This window comes from Ailuropoda melanoleuca, chromosome 1 (assembly GCF_002007445.2).
Source record: "Ailuropoda melanoleuca isolate Jingjing chromosome 1, ASM200744v2, whole genome shotgun sequence".
In the NCBI taxonomy this organism is placed as follows: Eukaryota; Metazoa; Chordata; class Mammalia; order Carnivora; family Ursidae; genus Ailuropoda; species Ailuropoda melanoleuca.
The window spans coordinates 109,651,416-109,671,197 of NC_048218.1; the positions used below are offsets into that span (position 1 = coordinate 109,651,416).

At 64.0% G+C, this 19,782-nt stretch overlaps 2 protein-coding genes across 6 annotated transcripts in view; one reads left to right on the top strand and one right to left on the bottom strand.

Moving 5' to 3' along the window:
- The window catches only part of CCM2 (CCM2 scaffold protein), a 49,231-nt gene extending 39,505 nt beyond the window's left edge, over positions 1-9,726 (top strand). For all 5 annotated transcript variants that reach the window (XM_034665112.1, XM_034665119.1, XM_034665117.1 and 2 more), the window contains 8 exons: positions 2,073-2,156; positions 2,565-2,748; positions 5,657-5,793; positions 6,667-6,802; positions 7,809-7,866; positions 8,018-8,156; positions 8,436-8,574; positions 9,275-9,726. In XM_034665112.1, coding sequence (XP_034521003.1) covers positions 2,073-2,156; positions 2,565-2,748; positions 5,657-5,793; positions 6,667-6,802; positions 7,809-7,866; positions 8,018-8,156; positions 8,436-8,574; positions 9,275-9,549 — 1,152 coding nt within the window. In that variant the 3' untranslated portion in view covers positions 9,550-9,726. The remainder of the gene's footprint in view (positions 1-2,072; positions 2,157-2,564; positions 2,749-5,656; positions 5,794-6,666; positions 6,803-7,808; positions 7,867-8,017; positions 8,157-8,435; positions 8,575-9,274) is intronic.
- Positions 9,727-11,284: 1,558 nt separating this feature from the next.
- NACAD (NAC alpha domain containing) lies at positions 11,285-19,782 on the bottom strand. Its single transcript, XM_034639995.1, has 9 exons — positions 19,640-19,782; positions 13,770-17,686; positions 12,805-13,624; positions 12,563-12,678; positions 12,401-12,475; positions 11,930-12,076; positions 11,712-11,861; positions 11,500-11,622; positions 11,285-11,411 (listed from the first exon to the last, which is right to left on the bottom strand). The coding sequence occupies exons 1-9, from the start codon at positions 19,704-19,706 to the stop codon at positions 11,397-11,399; spliced, it is 5,430 nt and encodes a 1,809-aa protein (XP_034495886.1). The 5' UTR covers positions 19,707-19,782; the 3' UTR covers positions 11,285-11,396.

The window sequence follows — 19,782 nt, forward strand, 5'->3', positions numbered from 1 at the left end:
CTGAGCTGAAGGCAGACGCTTAACCGACTAAGCCAACCAGCTGTCCTCGTTCTTTTTTTTTTAATTTATTTAGGGGCACCTGGGTGGCTCAGTTGGTTAAGCGACTGCCCTTCAGCTCGGGTCATGATCCCGGGGTCCTGGGATCAAGTCCCACATCGGGCTTCCCCTGCTCTGCGGGGAGCCTGCTTCTTCTCTCCCTCTGCCTGCCATTCCCCCTGCTTGTGCTCTTTTTCTCTGTCAAATAAATAAATAAATAAAATCTTAAAAAAAAAGATTTATTGGGGCGCCTGGGTGGCACAGTGGTTAAGCGTCTGCCTTTGGCTCAGGGCGTGATCCTGGCGTTATGGGATCGAGCCCCACATCAGGCTCCTCCGCTATGATCCTGCTTCTTCCTCTCCCACTCCCTCTGCTTGTGTTCCCTCTCTCACTGGCTGTCTCTATCTCTGTCAAATAAATAAATAAAATCTTTAAAAAAAAGATTTATTTATTTACTTTTAGAGAGTGAGTGAGCGAGCTTGTGTGAGCAGGGGGGAGGGGCAGAGGGAGAGGGAAAGAGAATCTTACGAGGGGCTCCACACTGGGTGTGGAGCCTGATGCGGGGCTCTATCCTATGACCCTGAAAGACCCGAGCCGAAACCAAGAGCGGCCGCTCAACCGACTGAGCCCCCCAGGCGCCCCAGTCTGATATCTTTCTTATCCTTGTTCTTCTGGGGGTGAGGTGCTTTTGTCTTGTGGCTTACCACAGGGTTTTCTCTGTGATTGTTTACAGTTTGCCTATGAAATGCTAGGTGCTGGGCTTCTTCTGTCTTTATTGCCTTTTCTCTTTTCTCCCTGTGTGTCCTGCTTGGTACTGAGTCCCTGGACTGTGATCTCGTGTCTGTGTCAGTGCTTCTCCCGGTCATCCCACCACAAGCACGGCACAACTTTTTGAATTTTCTGACTGTTTTTGGATATCCTGTTCTACCTTCTTCATGCTTTATCCTCTTTGTTTTCCAGTTCGGGGAGTTTCTGTTGACATACCTTGATGTATCGTCGTGCCCTCTGACCCCCCCCCTTGGCCATGTCCAGCCTACAGATGCGTCCATAGACAGCACCTGTCACTCTCCGTTTCTGTTACGGTGGTTTTGATTGTTGGCATTTCCCATTGATCCGTGTTCAGCATTTCTGTCTCTCTGCTTACATTACCCGTGAAGCACGATGTCCACTTTTTTTGTGGGAGTCCTTAGCACATTAATCCCACTGCTTTATTTATAAATTTTTTTAAAAAGATTTTATTTATTTGACAGAGAGAGAAAGAGAGCACAAGCAGGGGGAATGGGAGTCAGAGGGAGAGGGAGAAGCAGGCTCCCCGCAGAGCGGGGAGCCGGATGCGGAGCTCAGTCCCAGGACCCCAAGATCATGACCTGAGTCGAAGCCAGATGGGCCTGCCTAACCAACTGAGCCACCCAGGCACCACAATCCCACTGCTTTAAACTTTGGGGCTGGTGGCCCCTGAGGACAGCCCTGCCGCATCCGCGTCTGGTTCTGGTGCTTGCTCTGTCTGTTCAGACAGTGTTTTTGCCTACAGCATGCCTTGTCGTCAGCTGGACGTGACGTATGGGGTAACAGGAATGGCGGGGGATGGGCCTTCCACGGGAAGCCGTGTGCTTGCCTGGCTAGAGGATGCCATGTGGGGAGGGGTGCACTCTCCATCCTGTGGTCAGTGTGTCTCGGTCCTCCAGTGAGCCATGCTCCTGGACTGGACGGCCACGCGTGCTTCTCACTCGGTTCCCCCTTCAGGCTGGAGCTGGGTATTTCCACCCCTGGCAGAACTAGTTCTCCTTGAGGAAGGGCCCCTGTTACGTGTAACAGTCCTCCCAGTGCGGTACAGCGGGAAGTGTGGGAGCATCTGAGCCAGTAGAGACTGCTTCAGGAATTCAGAGCACACTTCCTAGCGGAGGCCACCTGCCCGGAGCCAGGCCGGCAGGCCTGGTGGCGGAAGACAGAGGCCAAGCCATGTTCTCTGTGTGTCCACGATGGTCTGGGCTGATCTTCCCTTTCTCATGGCAGCTTCTCTCCACACTTTCTTGCAGTACTTAGGTCAGTTAACGTCCATACCAGGATACCTGAATCCTTCCAGTAGGACCGAAATCCTGCATTTCATAGACAATGCAAAGGTAACTCCATCCTTCTGACCCTGACCTCTGACCCCTGGCCTGTAACACCCCCTAACCCTAACCTCTGACCCTCAGTCTGCTCCAGCTGCTAACTTGGACCTCTGACCTTTGTACTCTGATGCCAGCTCTTGGTCTTCTGACACTGGGCCTTCACGGCTGGGAGGGATGACCCCGTCCCATCATGTCATGGGTGTGCTTGGCTCTTGGGCCGTAAAGACTGATACTGTCTGAACATGAGCTTTATTCGCTGGGCTTTGCTCCTTATGGTTTTGGGCTGCTTTCAGAATTCACATTTTCTAGATATGCACAGCACACAGCACAGGTGTGAATGAAAGCAGCTGCAGAAGCAGCGGGCTCCCGGGGGCCGTGGCCGGGCCTGCATTTCTGATGTGCTGCGGTCCCTTCCAGAGAGCCCACCAGCTCCCCGGACACTTGACCCAGGAGCACGACGCTGTGATTAGCCTGTCTGCCTACAATGTCAAGCTGGCCTGGCGGGATGGGGAGGACACCATCCTCAGGGTCCCCATCCACGACATCGCTGCCGTGTCCTACGTGCGGGATGACGCCTCACACCTGGTGGTCCTGAAGACAGGTGTGGACCTGGGGGCCGGGGTCGGGGTCCTTGGCAGGAGTAGCCCACATCGTTGTCCTCAGGAGCGAGTCTGGGAATTTAGTGGAGCTCTGGACACAGTCTCTCCAGCACCGGGTCAGCTGCCACCCGAGAGTGGGCCTTCGCTCAGCCCCACCAGCACGTGGGCCCTGCCTTTGGCCACAGGCTTCCCAGAGTTGGGTACAAAGAGGAGACCAGGCCATCACGGAGCTCTTGGTCCAAGAGATGTTCTGAGCATGTCCTTGTAAGGGAGTCAGGAGGAATCTTAAACCAGGCCCCGACTCCAGCCCCCTGCACCCCTCCCCTGGGGTTGGGAGCCTAGTGTTGCCTACTGGACTCTCCAGATGAGCTGCCTCCCGGGTCCCACAGCCTCTGCCTGGTACCAGGTCACTGAGACACAGGAGAGACATCATGCCCCTCCGGGTGGGGTTCTGAGCTCGGCGCTGGAGTATCGCTCTTGTCCTGGGCTCCTTTGGGCGTTCTGGGGCCGGATGGTGTCCTGAAGCCATTCATTTCCAAAGGGCCCATGGCAGCGCAGAGGGAAAGTTGTTTTTCTACCTGGGGTCGGCGGTTCATGGCAGATCCGAGAGATTTTCTTAAGAGCCAGGGCCCTGGTGAGCCTCCTCGCATGACCCCTTGAGCTTGGGGGGCTCTCGCAGCACAAATCCGGTAGGGATGCTGTGGGCCCACCCCCACCCCTGTGTGCTCTGCCTATCCCTCATTTCCCTTTGGTAAACGTCTACTGTTGAATAATGGGCGTTACTTCAGTTTGAACCACACAGAGCTGTCCATATGTAACTGTTCTAATTTACAAAAATGGCTCAAACTAGCAGAAAGCCCGGGACATGGGTTACCTTGTGTACCCTCCACCCCCAACGGTGAGGGGGACCCTGTTCTCCCACTTCACAGATGGAGTAAGAGAGCACAGAGGTTGAGTGACTGGCGGGGGGCCTAGTGGGGCAGTGGCGGGACCGGCCGGCCCGGGAAGTGGCTTCGTCAGGGCTCCTGCCAGTGCCGCCTGCTGCCGTGGTGACCGCCTTTTCCCCTCCTGGGGGCGGACGGTTCCGCAGGAGGCCCAGGGTCTGAGCCATGGGAAGACCTACCTCTGACCAGCGCCTGCAGGCGAGGAAGTGGGTGGGCGGGGAACTGGGCCCCCCTGGTTTGTTGTGTGGTGGGACATGTATCAGCGTTGATCATTAGAACGAATCGGCTACGAAAGGGGGAACAGATTTTTTTACGAGGGAGAGAATGAGCTCCGTAGGAGATCTTTGCAAAATGAGATGAAACCGGGATCCACAGCTTTGAGAGCTTTTGAGTTACAGGGAGAGAAGGAATCCCTGTGTCCTGGGCGTCTTCCTCATGCAGTGAAGTCCTGAGACCATGAGCCTGCATGCCCTGGCGGCCCCGGCATGCTGTGTATGAGCTCATGCACGTAGCGGTCCTCAGCACGCTGGCAATGACGGCTACTGTATATTAAGTGCCTACCACGCGCAGACACACGCGTGTGCCTCTGCGGGTCCAGGCTACGCCAGTGCCTGCGGCACTGCAGGGTGGGGTGGGTGTGCGGGGTCGGGTCTGGCTGCAGGGGCTCCATGTGGCGGGCACGTTTTGGGGGGGGCGGGTGACCAGATGTCCGGGCACACCAGGGCGGAGCAGACCGTGCAGACATCTCATGGAGGGTGCTTCCGCGGGTGTAGGAGGACAGATGGGGGAATCTGAAGCCAGAGCTGTGGGGACAGCCAGTGGGACGCTGCTGGGGGCCAGATGGGGGCTTTGCAGACACAGCCCACCCTCACTGTGTATGGCTTTGCAGCCCCACACCCTGCTTCCTTGAAAACAGCCACGGAGCTACTTAAGATGTTCTAGGAGCCACGGTAAAAGAAGTAAAAGGAAGCGAGTGAAATCAGTGTTAATGTATTTTATTCAGCCCTTCATGTCATAGTAATATAGCGGCCGTGCATGACCAGTATGACAGTTATTAACGAGATGTCCCCCGTCTTCCTTGTACTTCCCGAGACCCTGTGTGGAGTTTACACTCCGCACACGGCACTCACTGTGTGGACGTGCCACATTTCGCATGCTTAGCGCCTGTGGCCCATGGCTGCCGTGGGGCTATGCAGTCCTGGGTCTGACGGTGGTGTTCGTGGGGCTCACGGGGTGCTGCACCCCGGGCCCTGCATGCACACCTGTCCTAGTGTGGCTTCTGCCAGGTTCCTGGCTCCCAGCCACATCTGAGGCTTCAGGTACTCTGCGTGCTGAGATGGGCTGGTCCGGAGATACCCCAGCATCCCCCCAGCATCGGGGGGAATGGGAGGCTTCACTTCCAATTCCTGCTTCCTGGTCTGCTGAGCCGATGTGCTCATGCTTCCCAGGGCGGGGGCCTCCCTGCCGTGGGCAGGCTGGGAGAGGCCCCGTGTGTCTGTGCCCTGGGACCTTTGTCTGAGGAGGTGGTGTGCAGAGTGTTAGAAACGTGGGCTGGGGTCCACATCCCCTCGTAGACTCTGCCCTTCTCACACCCTTGGGCTCCATACCTCAGTGTCCCCACCTGTCAAGATTGAGTTCATGCCCGTGGTTCCTGTGAGTGGAACTCTGGGAATGCCAGGTGTAAACCAAAAGCAGCTGAATATTGGCCATTTCAGGTCTCAGCCCAAGGTACTAGCATTATCTGTGGCAGGGACGCTAGAGGGTCCTGTAGGATGATTGTTCTCAGCGAGCAGCGGCCAGAGCGGCCGCGGAGGAATGTGAGATTGGGGGCAGCTTAGCTGAGAAGGTGGGGGAGGGGGCACGCCTGGGGCAGGCCTGTCCCTTACCTGAGCCAGGTCGGGGCTGCCTGGAGCCGGCTGTCAAGCTCCAACACCTGCCCTAACCTGCCGTGCTGTTGACTTCTCAGCTCAGGACCCTGGCATCTCCCCCAGCCAGAGTCTGTGTGCAGAAAGTTCCAGAGGCCTCACCGCAGTCTCCCTGTCAGAGAGCGGAGTGGGGCCTGTGGAGGCCTGCTGTCTGGTAGTCCTGGCCACAGAGAGCAAGGTGAGTAGAGGGTGGGACCTGGGTACTTGGCACCTGTCTTGCCCACAACCTGTCTAGGCTCCTCCCACCTCCCCAACCCAGGCCCCTCCCACACCCTGATCGAGGCCCCTCCCATATTCCCAGCCCAGGCCCCTCCCATCCCCCCACCCAGGCCGCTCCCACAGCCTCCGCAGGCCCTGCTCTGGCCCCTGCCCTGCTCACTGAGTCTGGTGCCTTCAGTCTGTGTTCCTTCTCTTCCAGGGCCCTCACCCTTTCCCCAGTGCTGATGGGGGTGATGGTCTTCTGCACTCCAAGCTGTGCCCTGGGAGTGGCGAGTTAGGGCTTGGGGCCCCCTCAGCTTTCTGAGGGCTGCCAGCTTCTGGGAGCTCTTCGGTCTCCTTGTGTGTAGTTTGGGTCTATGAGACTGTAGGAGGGACCCCCTGCCTCGGGGACCCTTTGATCAGGGTGCCTCCTTGGCGCTGGCCACCTTCTAGCTGGGCAGTTCTTGCTTGTGGGGCTGCCTCTCTGGCCTGTTGCCACCACAGGCCCCTTGGTCACTGCCCCTCATCCGGGGGCAGAATGGCCCCAGAGGAGACCCTGCCTTGACAGCATGGGTGTGAAGCCGTGTCCTGTGCTGGGAGTGCCGTCCCCCAACCTGGGGCAGCAGCGGCGGCAGGGTGTTGGTGGGCCAGGTCGGGGGAACAGGAGGGCTGGCAGCTGACAGACACACCTGGCCCCCTTGGGCCCAGAGAACCTTCTGGACGTGGGCTGGTCTCCTTGTGGCCCTGTCGGCCGGTGGGGGGCCGGGGCCCTTGGTCCGGTGCAGGCTGGGCATCAGAGGAGCCAGGTGGCTGGCAAGCTGCCCAGGAAGGTCAAGCTTTGTCCCCACGGCAGGTCGCTGCGGAGGAGCTGTGCTCTCTGCTGGGGCAGGTCTTCCAGATCGTGTACACGGAGTCCACCATCGACTTTCTGGACAGAGCAATATTCGATGGGGCCTCGACACCCACCCACCACCTGTCCCTTCACAGCGGTACGTGAGCGTGGGCGGACAGTGATGCTGTTGTCCCTGTCCCCGCGGCATCGCGCCAGTGCCTCGTTCCCAGACTCCACGTCCCCTACCTCGGCGAGCCTGGTGGCTTCCTGCACCACACTGGGGGCCAGGGAATGCTTTCTCAGCTGAAGTCCCTTCACCTGCCTCAGAACAGAGGGCGGGGGCTGGAGGGGGTGTGGGGGGGGAGGAACCCCCGGACCTCACAGCTCTTGGGCGGGGGGCTTCTTCCCAGACGGAGGCTGGGGGGGGCACTTGGAAGCCACCCCCTTTGTATCTGAGGAGCATTTTCGGGGAGCATTTTTAGGCGTCTTTAGCCCTGTGTTCCACGCGCCAGGAGCGCCCCCTGGTCCTCGCACGCCTCCCCGACTCCACACTTCTCACCTGCCTCTCTCAGATCTCACCAGCTGTGCAGAATGGTGTCCGTGTCCCTCACGGTCTGTGTCACGCGGACTTTAGGTCACCTGTCCAGTGTTTCCCGAGTAGCTGCTGTGTTCCGGGCTCTTTGCTGGTGCGAGGGGCTCAGGGATGCCGGGGTCTCGACTCCGTACGTGCACGGAGCTCACCGGGTCCAGGCTGGGGGTCAGCCATGCCTCTGACTGTGGCTTCTGCCCTCGGCCGGCCCCTGTGAGGGGAGGGCAAGCTGTCGGACCTCGTCTAAAGGGGGCAGAGGAGACAAAGCAACCCGGGCTCGGGCGGCGGCCCCAAGTAGCGCTTGTCTTTCCTTGGCCCTCGGGGAGCGTTCTTCAGCCCCCCATTTGCTGCGACCCCTGAAGCCCAGAGCATCGCGCTCAGGCCCACACCTGCGACAGGTGGTGCCTGTCAACCCCCGCCAGGAGGAGCCCGTCTGGGTGCTGCCTGAGGCTTGTCCCCCAAGGGCCTGCCGGTTCCCCCCGCCAGGGCACACGTGTCGTTGGGTGCTGGGCCCCGGGACTCAGTGCCCCCTCCCCACCTAACCGGGAGCCTCTATGTTCTGTACCCTGTACAGACGACTCTTCCACCAAGGTGGACGTGAAGGAACCGTATGAGACGGAAACCAGCACTTTGTGAGTACCCGCCCCTCCCCCTGCCCGCCGCCCCCGCGCCCCCCGCTGGGCGGCCCTGGCCGGAAGTGCTCGTCTGCGGGGGGGTGGGGGGTGGGGGCACGGTGCAAGGTGGAGGCCGGGAGCCAAGTGCCCACGGCTCCTGTCCTTGCAGTTCCTTCCCCGAGTGTGCGCACGCAGGCGGCGTCTCGCCCTTGTCCTTCTGTATGCATCCGGCGCCCCACGCCAAGACGGTCAGTGAGAGCGAGCTGAGCGCCACCGCCACGGAGCTGCTGCAGGACTACATGCTGACGGTGGGCGCCGGCCTGGCCTGTGCTGGAGCAACGGGGTTGGGGTGGGGAGGGGGCGCCAGCGGCGTCTGGGGGCGGGCTGCTCAGCAGACTCCCCGGCCCTCACGTGATTCCGTGCGTGGGCGTGCCCCGCGGGGGCGCATTCTGCCCTGAGCTCCTTGCGGGCGCGCTCCGTGGGGGCGCTGCGGATCAGGTGAGGGCGGGCGCCCGGTGGGCCGGCGGGGGTCGCGGTGGTCGCCGCAGTGGCGCTCACCACCCCCACCCCTGCCCCGCTCTGGGCAGCTGCGCACCAAGCTGTCCTCCCAGGAGATCCAGCAGTTTGCCGCGCTGCTCCACGACTACCGCGACGGGGCGTCCGTGCACGAGTTCTGCATCAACCTGCGGCAGCTGTACGGGGACAGCCGCAAGTTCCTGCTGCTCGGTGAGTCCCGTGGGGGTGCGGCCGCAGCGTAGGGGAGCTCTTCCCAGTGACTGGCCGACTCTGCTCTCGGGAGCTAGACTGAAGGGAAGCCAGGAGCAGCGCACCGCGGAGTGGGGACCAGGGGTGGGGCTCCGGGGGGGGGTGGCACCCCAGTGGGTTTTGGTGGGTTGACCAGGAGTTTGGTGGGTGAAGAAGTGGACCCCGTTTCCCGGTAGAAGGACCAGCCTTTGTCGAGACACTGGCCCTGAGAGCTGGGTGGGCAGGGTGGTTGGGACTCTGCACACCTGGCGGCACCCTGGGGGATGATGGCATGGTTGTGTCTCCCCCGTGCTGACCCTAGAAAACTGGGCGCTGCCCCCCACCATCCAAGGGGGGTGGATTCAGTCTGAGCTCTTGCCAACCCTGTGGCCTCCCTTCAGGGGTCGGAGGCCCCAGCCCCCTGTTCCTTTCTGGTTTATTCTCACCGAATGGGGCGGTGCCCCTAGAGGTCAGCCTGCTCCACCTGTTCTGCACCTGGAGGCCTGAGGGTGGGCTTCCTCCAGGCCCAAGGGAGGGAGATGGGGCCAGCCACCTGCTGCAGGGCCGCGACCTGCTCGGGCCTGTGGTGCCCATCGGACTGAGCTGGACACAGGGCGGGCAGGGTGGGCAGGGTCGTTCTCCCTGCCGGAGGCCTGGCGTCAGACACACCCTGTGTCCACAGGTCTGCGGCCCTTCATCCCGGAGAAGGACAGCCAGCACTTCGAGAACTTCCTCGAGACCATCGGGGTGAAGGACGGCCGAGGCATCATCACTGACAGCTTTGGCCGGTACCGGCGAGCCCTGAGCTCCACCTCCACCGGCACCGGAAACAGGGCCACGGGCAGCTCCGATGACCAGTCCGCGCCCTCGGAAGGGGACGAGTGGGACCGCATGATTTCGGACATCAGCAACGACATCGAGGCTCTGGGCTGCAGCATGGACCGGGACTCAGCCTGACGGCACCGGGAGGGGCCCGCCGGTGCGCCCTCTACTGTGAAGGACCGGCCCTGGGGCGCCAGTGCCCGTGGCCTGCTCCACGAGGGGTCCTGGGGGGTCCTTTCGGTTTTGCACACGACGCTCCTGTCGAAACTCTCAGAGACCTTCAAAGAAGTTTACTGCGATGTGAATAATTCATTTCTGGTCCCAGCGTGCTTCTGGTCTCGCAGTGTGGGAGCCGGGCCCGCAAGTCCAGGCTGGGCGCTGTGGCCTGGGGGCCGGCTGCCCTTCGGTGCTCGTCGCAGCAAACTGGGAGGACGGGATTGGGGCTTTTGCTTCATGGACATGGGGTGGGCAGCAGGAGGCCTAGGCGCTGGTGTGAGTGTCAGGTCCTCGCTGTTGGGAGCGGGCTCCTGGTTCCCGAGGGAGGCGCCTGCTCTCTGTCCCCTCACCCGAGTCCCCCAATCTTTGGTCTCACTGCTACCACAGGTGGTCTCCACTGCAAACCTGTACCCCTCACCTCCCCACCAAAGCACGCCCGCCCCCCAGGAGCGTGTCATCTTGGAGCCCAGGGTCCGGATCTCCAGGGGGGGTCACGGGGGCAGTGTGCTCTAGGTCTTAACTGGGCTGGGCCCCTCCTCTGCCCTTGGCACGTGGGGAGGCAGTGGGGGTGGCCCTGGGCTGGGCCCTGGAGACCCCCTCCTCACCTAGAAGGTGCCTTTGCCCTGGGAGACCCCCAACAGCATATGCGGGCAGCCCCAGGCTGAGCAGGGTGGGTGCTGGGGTCCCGGAGAAGGGAGGACAGAGCTCTGGTCATGTGGGGGCCAGGCGGGGGTCAGCCTCCTGGCCAGCGGCAGGTCAGGATGGGAGGAGGTCCTGGCCTGGGCTTTCCAGGAGCTGGTAGTGGGCCCAGGCCAGCAGCGCTAAGGGGACGTGGGGTAGGTCTCCATACGTGTGCAAATCGCCCTGCTCTGGAAGCATCTGGAACAGCTGAAGTCATCCAGGCAGGGCCAGCCCACCCTGGGTGTGAGTGGCCGTAGCAAGGCGGTCGGGGTTGCGGTGGCCGCACTGTGGGACCTAGTCTGAGTGTCCTGTGTGGATGGCAGGAGCTGCTCCCTCCTCTCCAGGGACCCCTCTCACACGCAACCCCCCCTTCGCGCGTCCCTGGATTTTGGGAAGAGGGAATGTGGAGAAGATGGGTGGCCACTCCAGAGCTGAGTGCCAGGAGGGCCAAGAACTTTGGGGGCCAGTCGCTGCCTTCCCAGCAAACGCCTTTCCGTGGCTAAACCTCTGGAGCCCCTGAGTCTGGGGACTTCCTTCCCCAAACCAGGCCCCAGGCCCACGCCTTGGGCCACAGCCAGGTGACTGCCTACCATCTCTGGGCAGGTGGGGCACCGTGGACATGGGGGGAGGACAGACCCCCAGCTGCTGGAGTCCCAGGACAGATCCCACCCTCTGGGGACACGTGGGGACAGAGCCCTGCCCTCTGGGGACATGGTGGGGAGAGGACTCCCACACTCTGGAGACATGGGACAGACCCCATCCTCGGGGACCCAGGGAGAGAACATCCATCCTCTAGGGCCAGGGGCAGGCCACCACCTCTGGAACATGAGCAAGTAGGACCGCCGCCCTTTGAGAACACGGGACAGATCCCCACCCTTGGGGACGTGGAAGGGAGGACCCTGTCCTCTTTGGGCTCTGCACAGACTCAGGAAGTGTCTCCACCCCTTCACAAATCCCATGTGGCTGGAGCAAGCGCCCAGGCAGGTAGGAGCGAGAGCAGAGACCATGAGGAGACACCCCTTTATTGAGCAGCAGAGCCGGGGGGCGGCAGGGACGGAGCCGTGCGGTCAGGTGGCGGTCAGCGGCTACATGGTGAGCTCCTGCAGGAAATGCAGAAAGAGAGGGCAGGCTGGGGAGGGGTCCAGTAGGGCCCGCAGCAGGGGGGCCGAGAAGGAGCCAGCCACTCACCATGATGGCGTTGACGATGTCGCTCTGGTTGTCCCTCAGGGCTCGTACGGCCCTGGCCCTCGACACGTTGGCCTGTGCCATCACCAGCTCAATGTCACGGAGCTCCAGCCCCGCCTCATCCACCTAGAGAGGGGCAAGCGGGCAGGTTCTGGGGCTGCCCCCACCTCCAGGAAAAGCCGTGAGGACCACCCCCCGCCGTCCCTGTGCCTCACCTCCTCCTCCTCCTCTTCCTCTTCCTCCTCCTCACACTCCGGCCTCACCAGCGGCCCGGGCGCGGACTCAGGGACCAGGGCGGAAGGCTCCGTGGGCACTTTGAACTTCTCGGCAGCAGCTCTGTGCACTTGCTGGGACAGGTCCTCGATCTGCGGGGGCACAGCGGTCAGCCCAGCCCGCGCCCTGGGCCCCCGCCCCCTCCCACGGCCGGCCAGACCTTGGCCTCGCCGAAGACCACGTAGGTGTCCGAGGCCGGGCTCTTGAAGACGTCGGGCTTGGCGATGACAAACAAGATGTTCTTGGACTTCTGGATGGTGATCCTGGTGACCCCCTGGATTTGCCGCAGGCCCAGCTTGGACATCGCCTGGGGGCACGGGGTGGGGGCTCAGGCCTGGGCATCGGCCCCAGGGTCCCAGGCTGGGGTGGGGAGGAGCAGGCAGGCCCAGAGGGAAAGACTGATGGGAGAACGAGGATTCTGCTGCCAACTCTGGGGGATACCTTGGGAACACCTGCCCCCCGGTGGGGTACAGTGGGGTGCCAGACCCCAGCTGGGGGCAGTCTCGATTGACACATTGGCCCCAGCAGTTTCACGACCTGATGGCCCCACCGGTGGCGTTTATCAGCCACTGGGTGTGAGGGGTCCCCTTATGCAGTGGGCCACTCCACGGGGGGAGGGACCCCCACCCACCTTTCGGGCCTTCTTCTCACTGCGACTCTGCTTGGCTTTGGCCACGGTCTCCTCGCTGCTGCCACCTGCCGGGGCCTGGGGAGGACAGGGTTTGAGCACCTGAGGGGAGGGTGGGGTGGAGCCCTCCCAGGGGTGCAGCCTCCCCCCTCCCGGGCTGGGCACCTGGGCTGGGCACTGTGCTGTCTGCGCTCCCGAGAGGTCCTGTTCCTCCAGCTCTGCCGACGACTCCCCGTGGCTGTCCGAGTGCTGGCCGGATCCCGGAGCCCTCGGTGGCGAGTCTGGGCATGGGGTGGGGTTGTGTGTGTGTGAGGACGGCTTCTGCCTTGTAACTCAGCCCCATGGCCTGCCCACCTCCACCTCTGGTCCCCGGCTCAGGACAGCGCCCTAGCCCCAGCCCCCCTCACCTTCTTCCAGGCTGTCCTGGTCATCCTGCTGCTCGGCGGCCAGGAGCCCTCGAGGGCTGGGAGGCACTTGGCAGGGGGGTGAGATCCGCCAGGCCTGGTCTTTGGCATGGGTGTCCCCTGTGGGGGCCATCTTGGGGCTGAGGAGGGGGGAATGGGGTGGGAGGCTGACCCGGTGCCCAGCCCCAGGAGGTTTCGTGGTTCCTGAGAAGGCAGCCACTGCCCGTTGGGCTCCTGCCCGTGGAGGCTGGAGGCCCAGAGAGCCCAGGGGCTCCTTGCCCTCTGCTGAGTCTTCCCTGGGGCCCTGGCAAGGGCAGGAGGTGAGGGGTGCCATGGGGTATGGGGCTGCCTCTGTGGGGACCCCAGGAACGGAGGGCTCTGGGCTGAGAAGCCTGTCTTGGGGCACGCTGGGCAGGACCCTGGCAGGGCTTTTGGGGGCTTGTGGGGGGGACGAGCTGGGGCTTCCGGGTGCTATTTGCATCCACTCTCCACTGCCCCGGCCCAGCATGGGCTCCGGCTGCTGAGAGGGTGCTGGAGAGGTGGGGCCAGGCTCTTTGGGGCAGCGCCTGCCAGGCCTGGGCACAGACCTCGGTGGAAACTCGGAGCAGGAGCCCAGTCCAGCTTCTGAGGCCACAGCAACAGGAGACCTGGGCTCGGGGTTGGCTTCTCCCTCCTCCGCTGGGCTCTGGGGCCATGCATGGCCAACCTCGGGGCACGCAGCAGGGTGTACCTCTGGGCCACAATCCCCAGGAGCCTTCCTGGCACCCTGGGGTGCTGACTCGAGGCCTCCAGCCCCCTGATTTTCACCCCCTGGGGCCTCCTTCTGGGGCAAGTGGGTCTCAGCTCCATCACCAGCACATACACAGGCACCGGGACAGGTTCCCAGCTCAGGTGCCAACAGGCCCTCCTCTACTTCCTCTCCAATGGAGGCAGGCTTGTGTGGGTCTGTGGCTTCCACGGCAGGCCTAGGAGGGCCTGTGGCAGGCTCTGGGCATTCCGGGGCTTCCAAGACAGGCTCTGGGCGTTCCGGGGCCTCCGAGACAGGCTCTGGGCGTTCCGGGGCCTCCGAGACAGGCTCTGGGCGTTCCGGGGCCCGCGGCAAGGTCTGGGCGTTCCGGGGCCTCCGCGGCAAGCTCTGGGAGTTCCGGGGCCTCCGCGGCAGGCTCTGGGCGTTCCGGGGCCTCCGCGGCAGGCTCTGGGCGTTCCGGGGCCTCCGTGGCAAGGTCTGGGCGTTCCGGGGCCTCCGTGGTAAGCTCTGGGAGTTCCGGGGCCTCCGTGGTACGCTCTGGGTGTTCCGGGGCCTCCGTGGTACACTCTGGGTGTTCCAGGGCCTCCGTGGCAAGCTTTGGGCATTCCAGGTCCTCTGTGGCAAGCTCTGAGTATTCTGGGACCTCTGTGGCAGGCTCAGAATGTTCCAGGGCCTCCGTGGCAGGCTCTGGGCGTTCCGGGACCTCCGTGGCAGGCTCTGGGCGTTCCGGGGCCTCCGTGGCAGGCTCTGGGCGTTCCGGGGCCTCCGTGGCAGGCTCTGGGCGTTCCGGGGCCTCCGTGGCAGGCTCTGGGCGTTCCGGGGCCTCCGTGGCAGGCTCTGGGCGTTCCGGGGCCTCCGTGGCAGGCTCTGGGCGTTCCGGGGCCTCCGTGGCAGGCTCTGGGTGTTCTGGGGCCTGTGTGGCAGGCTCAAAATGTTCCAGGGCCTCAGTGGCAGGCTCAGGGTGTCCTGGGGCTTCTGTGGCAGGCTCTGGGCATTCTGGGGTCTCTGTGGTAGGCTCTGAGCATTCTGAGTCCTCTGTGGCAGGCTCAGAATATTCTGGGGTCTCCATGGCAGGCTCTGGGCATTCTGGGTCCTCCATGGCAGGCTCAGAATGTTCCAGGGCCTCAGTGGCAGACTCAGGGAATTCCGGGGCCTCCGTGGCAGGCTCAGAATGTTCCAGGGCCTCAGTGGCAGGCTCAGGGCATTCCGGGGCCTCTGTGGCAGGCTCTAGGCATTCTGGGGCCTCCGAGACAGGCTCTGGGCATTCTGGGGCCTCCGTGGCAGGCTCTGGGACTTCTGGGGACTCCATGATAAGCTCTGGGAGTTCTGGGGCCTCCATGGCAGGCTCAGAATGTTCCAGGGCCTCTGTGGCAGGCTCTGGGTGTTCTGGGGCCTCTGTGGCAAGCTCTGGGCATTCTGAGGCCTCTGTGGTAAGCTCTGGGAGTTCTGGGGCCTCCGTGGCAGGCTCAGAATGTTCCGGGGCCTCTGTGGCAGGCTCTAGGCATTCCGGGGCTTCCGTGGCAGGCTCTGGCCATTTCGGGGCTTCTGTAACAGGCTCTGGGTGTTCTGGGTCCTCCATGGCAGGCTCAGAATGTTCCAGGGCCTCAGTGGCAGGCTCAGGGAATTCCGGGTCCTCTGTGGCAAGCTCTGGGCATTCTGGGGCCTCCGTGGCAGGCTCTGGGTGTTCTGGGTCCTCTGTGGCAGGCTCAGAATGTTCCAGAGCCTCAGTGGTAGTCTCAGAGTATTCTGGGGCCTCTGTGGCAGGCTCTGGGCATTCTGGGGCCTCCATGGCAGGCTGTGGGCATTTCAGGGCCTCAGTGGCAGGCTCAGGGTATTCCAGGGCCTCTATGGCAGACTCCAGGCATTCTATAGCCTCCGTGGCAGGTTCTGGGCATTCTGGGGCTTCTGTGGCAGGCTTGGAATGTTCTGGGGCCTCCATGGCAGGCTCTGGGCATTCCAGAGCCTCTGTGGCAGACTCCAGGCATTCTACAGCCTCTGTGACAGGCTCTGGGCATTCTGGGGCCTCCGTGACAGGCTTGGGGCAATTTGTGGCCTCTGTGTCAGGTTCAGGGAATTCCACAGCCTCTGTGGCAGGCTTGGGGTGTTGCAGGGCCTCTGTGGCAGGCTCAGGGGTCTCTGGGGCCTCTGTGGCAGGCCTGGGGGAATCCAGGGCTTCCACGGCAGGCTTGAAGGCGCCTGCAGTTCCCCATGATGCCCAGGGTGTCCCGGCGTCTGCAGCTGGCTCTGGGCCATCCAGCTGGGCCTGGTCCCAGGCTGGAGGCTCTGGGCCTCCAGTGCAGCTTGTGTCCCTCTCCTCAGGTGCTGGCCTCAGTTCCAAGGTCACTCGTCCTTCCTGCTGGGCTGCAGTGACCACAGGCTCGATTGCTGGCACGCAGCCTGCATCTACCTGCAGGGTCTGAAGCCTAGCCTCAGTGGGGGTCCCCTGGCCTGAGGGAAGGCCTTCGTCCTGCAGGGACAGAAGTGTGGCCACAGAGTCAGGGTCCTGGGGTGAGGTCCTGTCTGCTTCTCCTGGCTGGGGCACAGGGCTGACCTCAGCGGTGGGTGCCTGGCCTGAGGGGAGGCCCACGTCCTGCGGGGGCAGGGGTGGGATCACAGAGTCAGGGTCCTGGCCTGCTTCTTTCTCCGGGTTCTGCAGAGAGTCTGGGCTTGGAGTGAGGGCTCCCTCTTCTGGCGTTGTCCAAGGCCCTGGGCCTAAGGCAGTGCTGTCATCCTCCCGTAGGGGCTGAGCTGTGCCCGCGGCAATAGGTGTCGGACCCAGGGCGGAATCCGCCTCCTCCCCCCAGGCCTGGGGGGTCACCAAGGTGAGGCCTGGGGCTTCCTGCGGGGTGTGAGGGGCTGCGGCAGCAGCGGATGCCTGGCCTGAGGCATGGCCTGCCTCGGGGACCTGCGCGCCCGGCTCTTGGCTTTCGGTGGCTCGGCCAGCCCCTCCCTCGGAGACCGCGGGAGCAGGCTCACCAGGGCTGTCCGGGAGCAGGGCGGCGGGCCGCGCGTGGGGCTCTTCGCTGTACAGCCTCTCGTCGTCGGCCCCTGCATAGGAGGCCGAGTCAGGGTCAGAGGAGGCCGCCGAGGTGTCGTCCCGGAAGGCGAAGGCCTCGTCCATGCCCTCGGTGATGGAGAGGTCAGACAGGGACTGCAGGGAGGATGCAAACGTGCTGTCGTCCTCGCCCTCCCCGGCTGGGTCCTCTCCAGGGACAGGGATGTCCTCCTCCTGCTCGTCATCCTCGGGGGCCCTCGGCGTCACCTCCACGGCCTCCACCTGGACGATGAGGCTGCCTCGGAAGGGCAGGAGAGCGGCAGGGATCATGGGGTCATTGGCCAGGAAGTCCAGCTCGAAGAAGTGGCCCTCCTGGCCCCAGGAAGAGCTGCTGTCGGCCGAGATGCTGGACTCTGGGGACGGGGGGCCGGGGAGCCCCATGGGAGGCAGCTCCTGCTCGTCGGCCACAGAGCCCGGTGGGGAGAAGCCCCAGCCTGAGGGGACGTCCAGCCCTTCAGCCGGGGCCAGCAGGCTCAGGGAACAGGACAGGGACGAGGCCCAGCTGTCCCCATCTGCCGTGATGTAGGAGCCCGAGGGTGAGGCAGGCGGGGAGTCCCCTGGCTCGGCTGGGGCCTCCCGGGCCTCCCTGCGGGGCCCAGGGCCAAGGAGCAGGGCAGAGGCGGTCTCCGTGGGGGTGGAGGGTGGCGTGAAGTAGGAGTCAGGGTCTGGGGCAGGGCAAGGCACAGGAGGGTCACCCTGAGAACACAACTCGGGGGATGGGTCCAGGCTGCGATACCCACCCTCCCGGTCCCTGAGCTCTGGCAGGGCTGCCCTGGATGGCTGGGGCACCCGGCGGGTCTCCTCGCCCATCACGATCCGGGGCTCCAGGGTGGCTGGGGGAGGACCCCCGGCAGGCTGGGCCTCGGGGGGCCCCGGGCTGGGGTCGCCTTCTGCGGGGACCACCCAGGCCGAGGGGGTGCCGCCTGGCCCTGCGTCCCAGCTGGCTCCCTCTGGCGGGGGCCGGGCACCCGGCTTGCTGGGCAGAAACTCCAGGGCCAGGGCGCTGGGTCCGGGGGTCAGGGCACAGTGCTCCAGCCGGTCCCCTCTCGGGGTGGTGGCCACGGCCACATCACAGGATGACTCTGTGGAAAGAGAGGGGCATGAGGAGTGCAGACACCCTCTGGGAGCTGGAGCTGCTGCTACTGGGGGAGAATTTCCGACAGTTCTGACCCCGGGGACGCAGCCTGGGGCCAGGGGGTAGGTGGCGTGCCTCCTGTCTGAGGCTCGGCAAGGCTGGGACTAGCACCTGTCTGCGGACGCTGGCTGGCTGGTCCCCTGCCCTCAATCTGCGCTGGGCCCGGCAGGCGACCTCTCCTGACATCCTGCGTCAGAGGCCCCCAGGGCCAGGGGACCTGCACTCCGCTGGCCCTGGAAAGCTCTAGGTCTCCCACCTCCTGTACATGGGGGTCTCGCCTCTCTGCCTCATCTCTCTTCTTGCTCCCCGCAGCTGAGGCCAGCCTCTGGGGATGCCATCCGGCTGTGCGCCCCTCCTGCTCCCAGAGCTGGCGGACGGGCTGGCGGAAGGAGGAGGGAAGCGGGGCCCCTGTGTGTGCGTTCTCAGGCTGCAAGTCCCACGGAGGCCGAGCTGGAGCCTGGGGTGGGGGTGGGGTCCTGTAGGAGAGGGCAGCTGTGGGGAATGGGCTCTGTGGGCTGTGGGATGGTAGGGCCGGCCAGGCCTCTCCACGGTGGCAGCCGCCCCACCAGGCTGGAAGGGCTCCCTCTGCCAGGAATATGCGAGCGGGTCCCAGGGCAGCGTGCTGGGGGCTGCCTAGGCCCCAGCCACGTTCTCAGGGGTGGTTCCTGCTCTGTCACCCATGATTACCCCACAAGTACCTCCAGGCCTCAGCCGTCTGTCTGCAAAGTCGAGTATTAGAGATTTTACGAAGGGGCAGGGCCCTCCCCAGCCCGTCCGGCCTGCAGCAATGGCAGAGCCCGGGGCCCTCGGGCCGCATTCCTGGGTTTCTGAGGTGGCCTGGGGATCCCGAGAAGGGGGCCCTTCAGGTCCTCAGCCGTGTGACAGATACCCAACGCCTGGAGGTGGGTGTGGTGGGTGGGGACAGGTGGAGACTGGGCTCCTGGCTCTGAGCCTGTGGTACCCTTGCCCACCAGAGCTGGGCCAAGGGGGGTGAGGAAGGGAAGCCAAAGATCAAAGGTTTTTGTAAACATTCAAGGTCATCAAGCAATCTGAGCCCCTGGGTCTGGGGAGTCCTAGCCCCCACCTGCTTTACTGGACCCCAGAGGGAGCCAGGCCCCTGGACCCAGCACTGGTGACATTCCCAGGTGATTTATCACAGCAAGGTGCCCTTGGCCCTCCAGGGGTCACTCATGGCTGACCTCCTGCTGGGCAACCCTGGCTGGTCCTTCCAGACCCAGACAGACACCCTCAGCCTCCACCGACACTTGCTGACCTAGCCTCTCCAAGGATGTGCGCCTGCACCCCAGGCCACTACCCCCAGACCCTGCTCCCCCAGGGTTTCCGACCTCCCACCTTCACAGCCTGCACCTCCCCCCCGCCCCCGCCAGCTTCCCCAGGCTCCAGCTCCAGTCTCACTCCATCTGCCCAGGCCAGACTAGTCACGGGCCCTGAGGCGGTTTCAGGCATCTAAAGGGCGGGTGCCCCAGGTGGTGGGGGTGCAGCTGAGAACCCCCCACCTCTGGTTTAGTGCCGCGGGGCCAGGGCCCGCAGCTCCTCGCAGACAATGGGGCGGCGGCGGCCCAGAGGGCGGGACGTGGGCCGGGAGCCACGGAGCCCTGGGATGCTCACAGGCCCTCGAGTTGCTTCTGGCTCCTGGAAGAGCCCGCCCTTCCCCGCAGTCCTGAGCTGGGACGTTTGGGGCTGGGGCGGGGTGGGCGGGGGGCGGTCAGGATTCAGGTGCTCGAAAGGGCAGGGCACCAAGAGGACCGGAGAGGGCACGGGGTGAGGGGTGATTGGAGAAGGGAGGACAGAGGGGACAGGCAGGAAGAGGGACCGGAGAGGGGACAGGCAGACACAGGGCGGCCGAGATACACGCAGGGAGCACAGCCTGAGGCCTCACCTGTGCGGGGCCCGGGCCTGCCCGCCTCCGGCAGCAGCGGCTCGGCGCGGGCAGCCTCCCCAGGCATGGCCTGACCGTGCGCCCTTCCCTTGGTACCCGGTCTGTCCGTGCGTCCGTCCGGCGGAGCCTGCGCGGCCACCGCC

Coding starts and splice junctions, on each gene's coding strand:
- NACAD (XM_034639995.1), bottom strand. CDS start 19,706: ATGCCTGGGGAGGCTGCCCGCGCCGAGCCGCTGCTGCCGGAGGCGGGC. Junction 13,625..13,769: donor GAGCCTGCCACAGGCCCTCC/TAGGCCTGCCGT, acceptor CACTTGCCCCAG/AAGGAGGCCCCAGGGGGTGA. Junction 11,862..11,929: donor TGGTCTTCGGCGAGGCCAAG/GTCTGGCCGGCC, acceptor GTGCCCCCGCAG/ATCGAGGACCTGTCCCAGCA.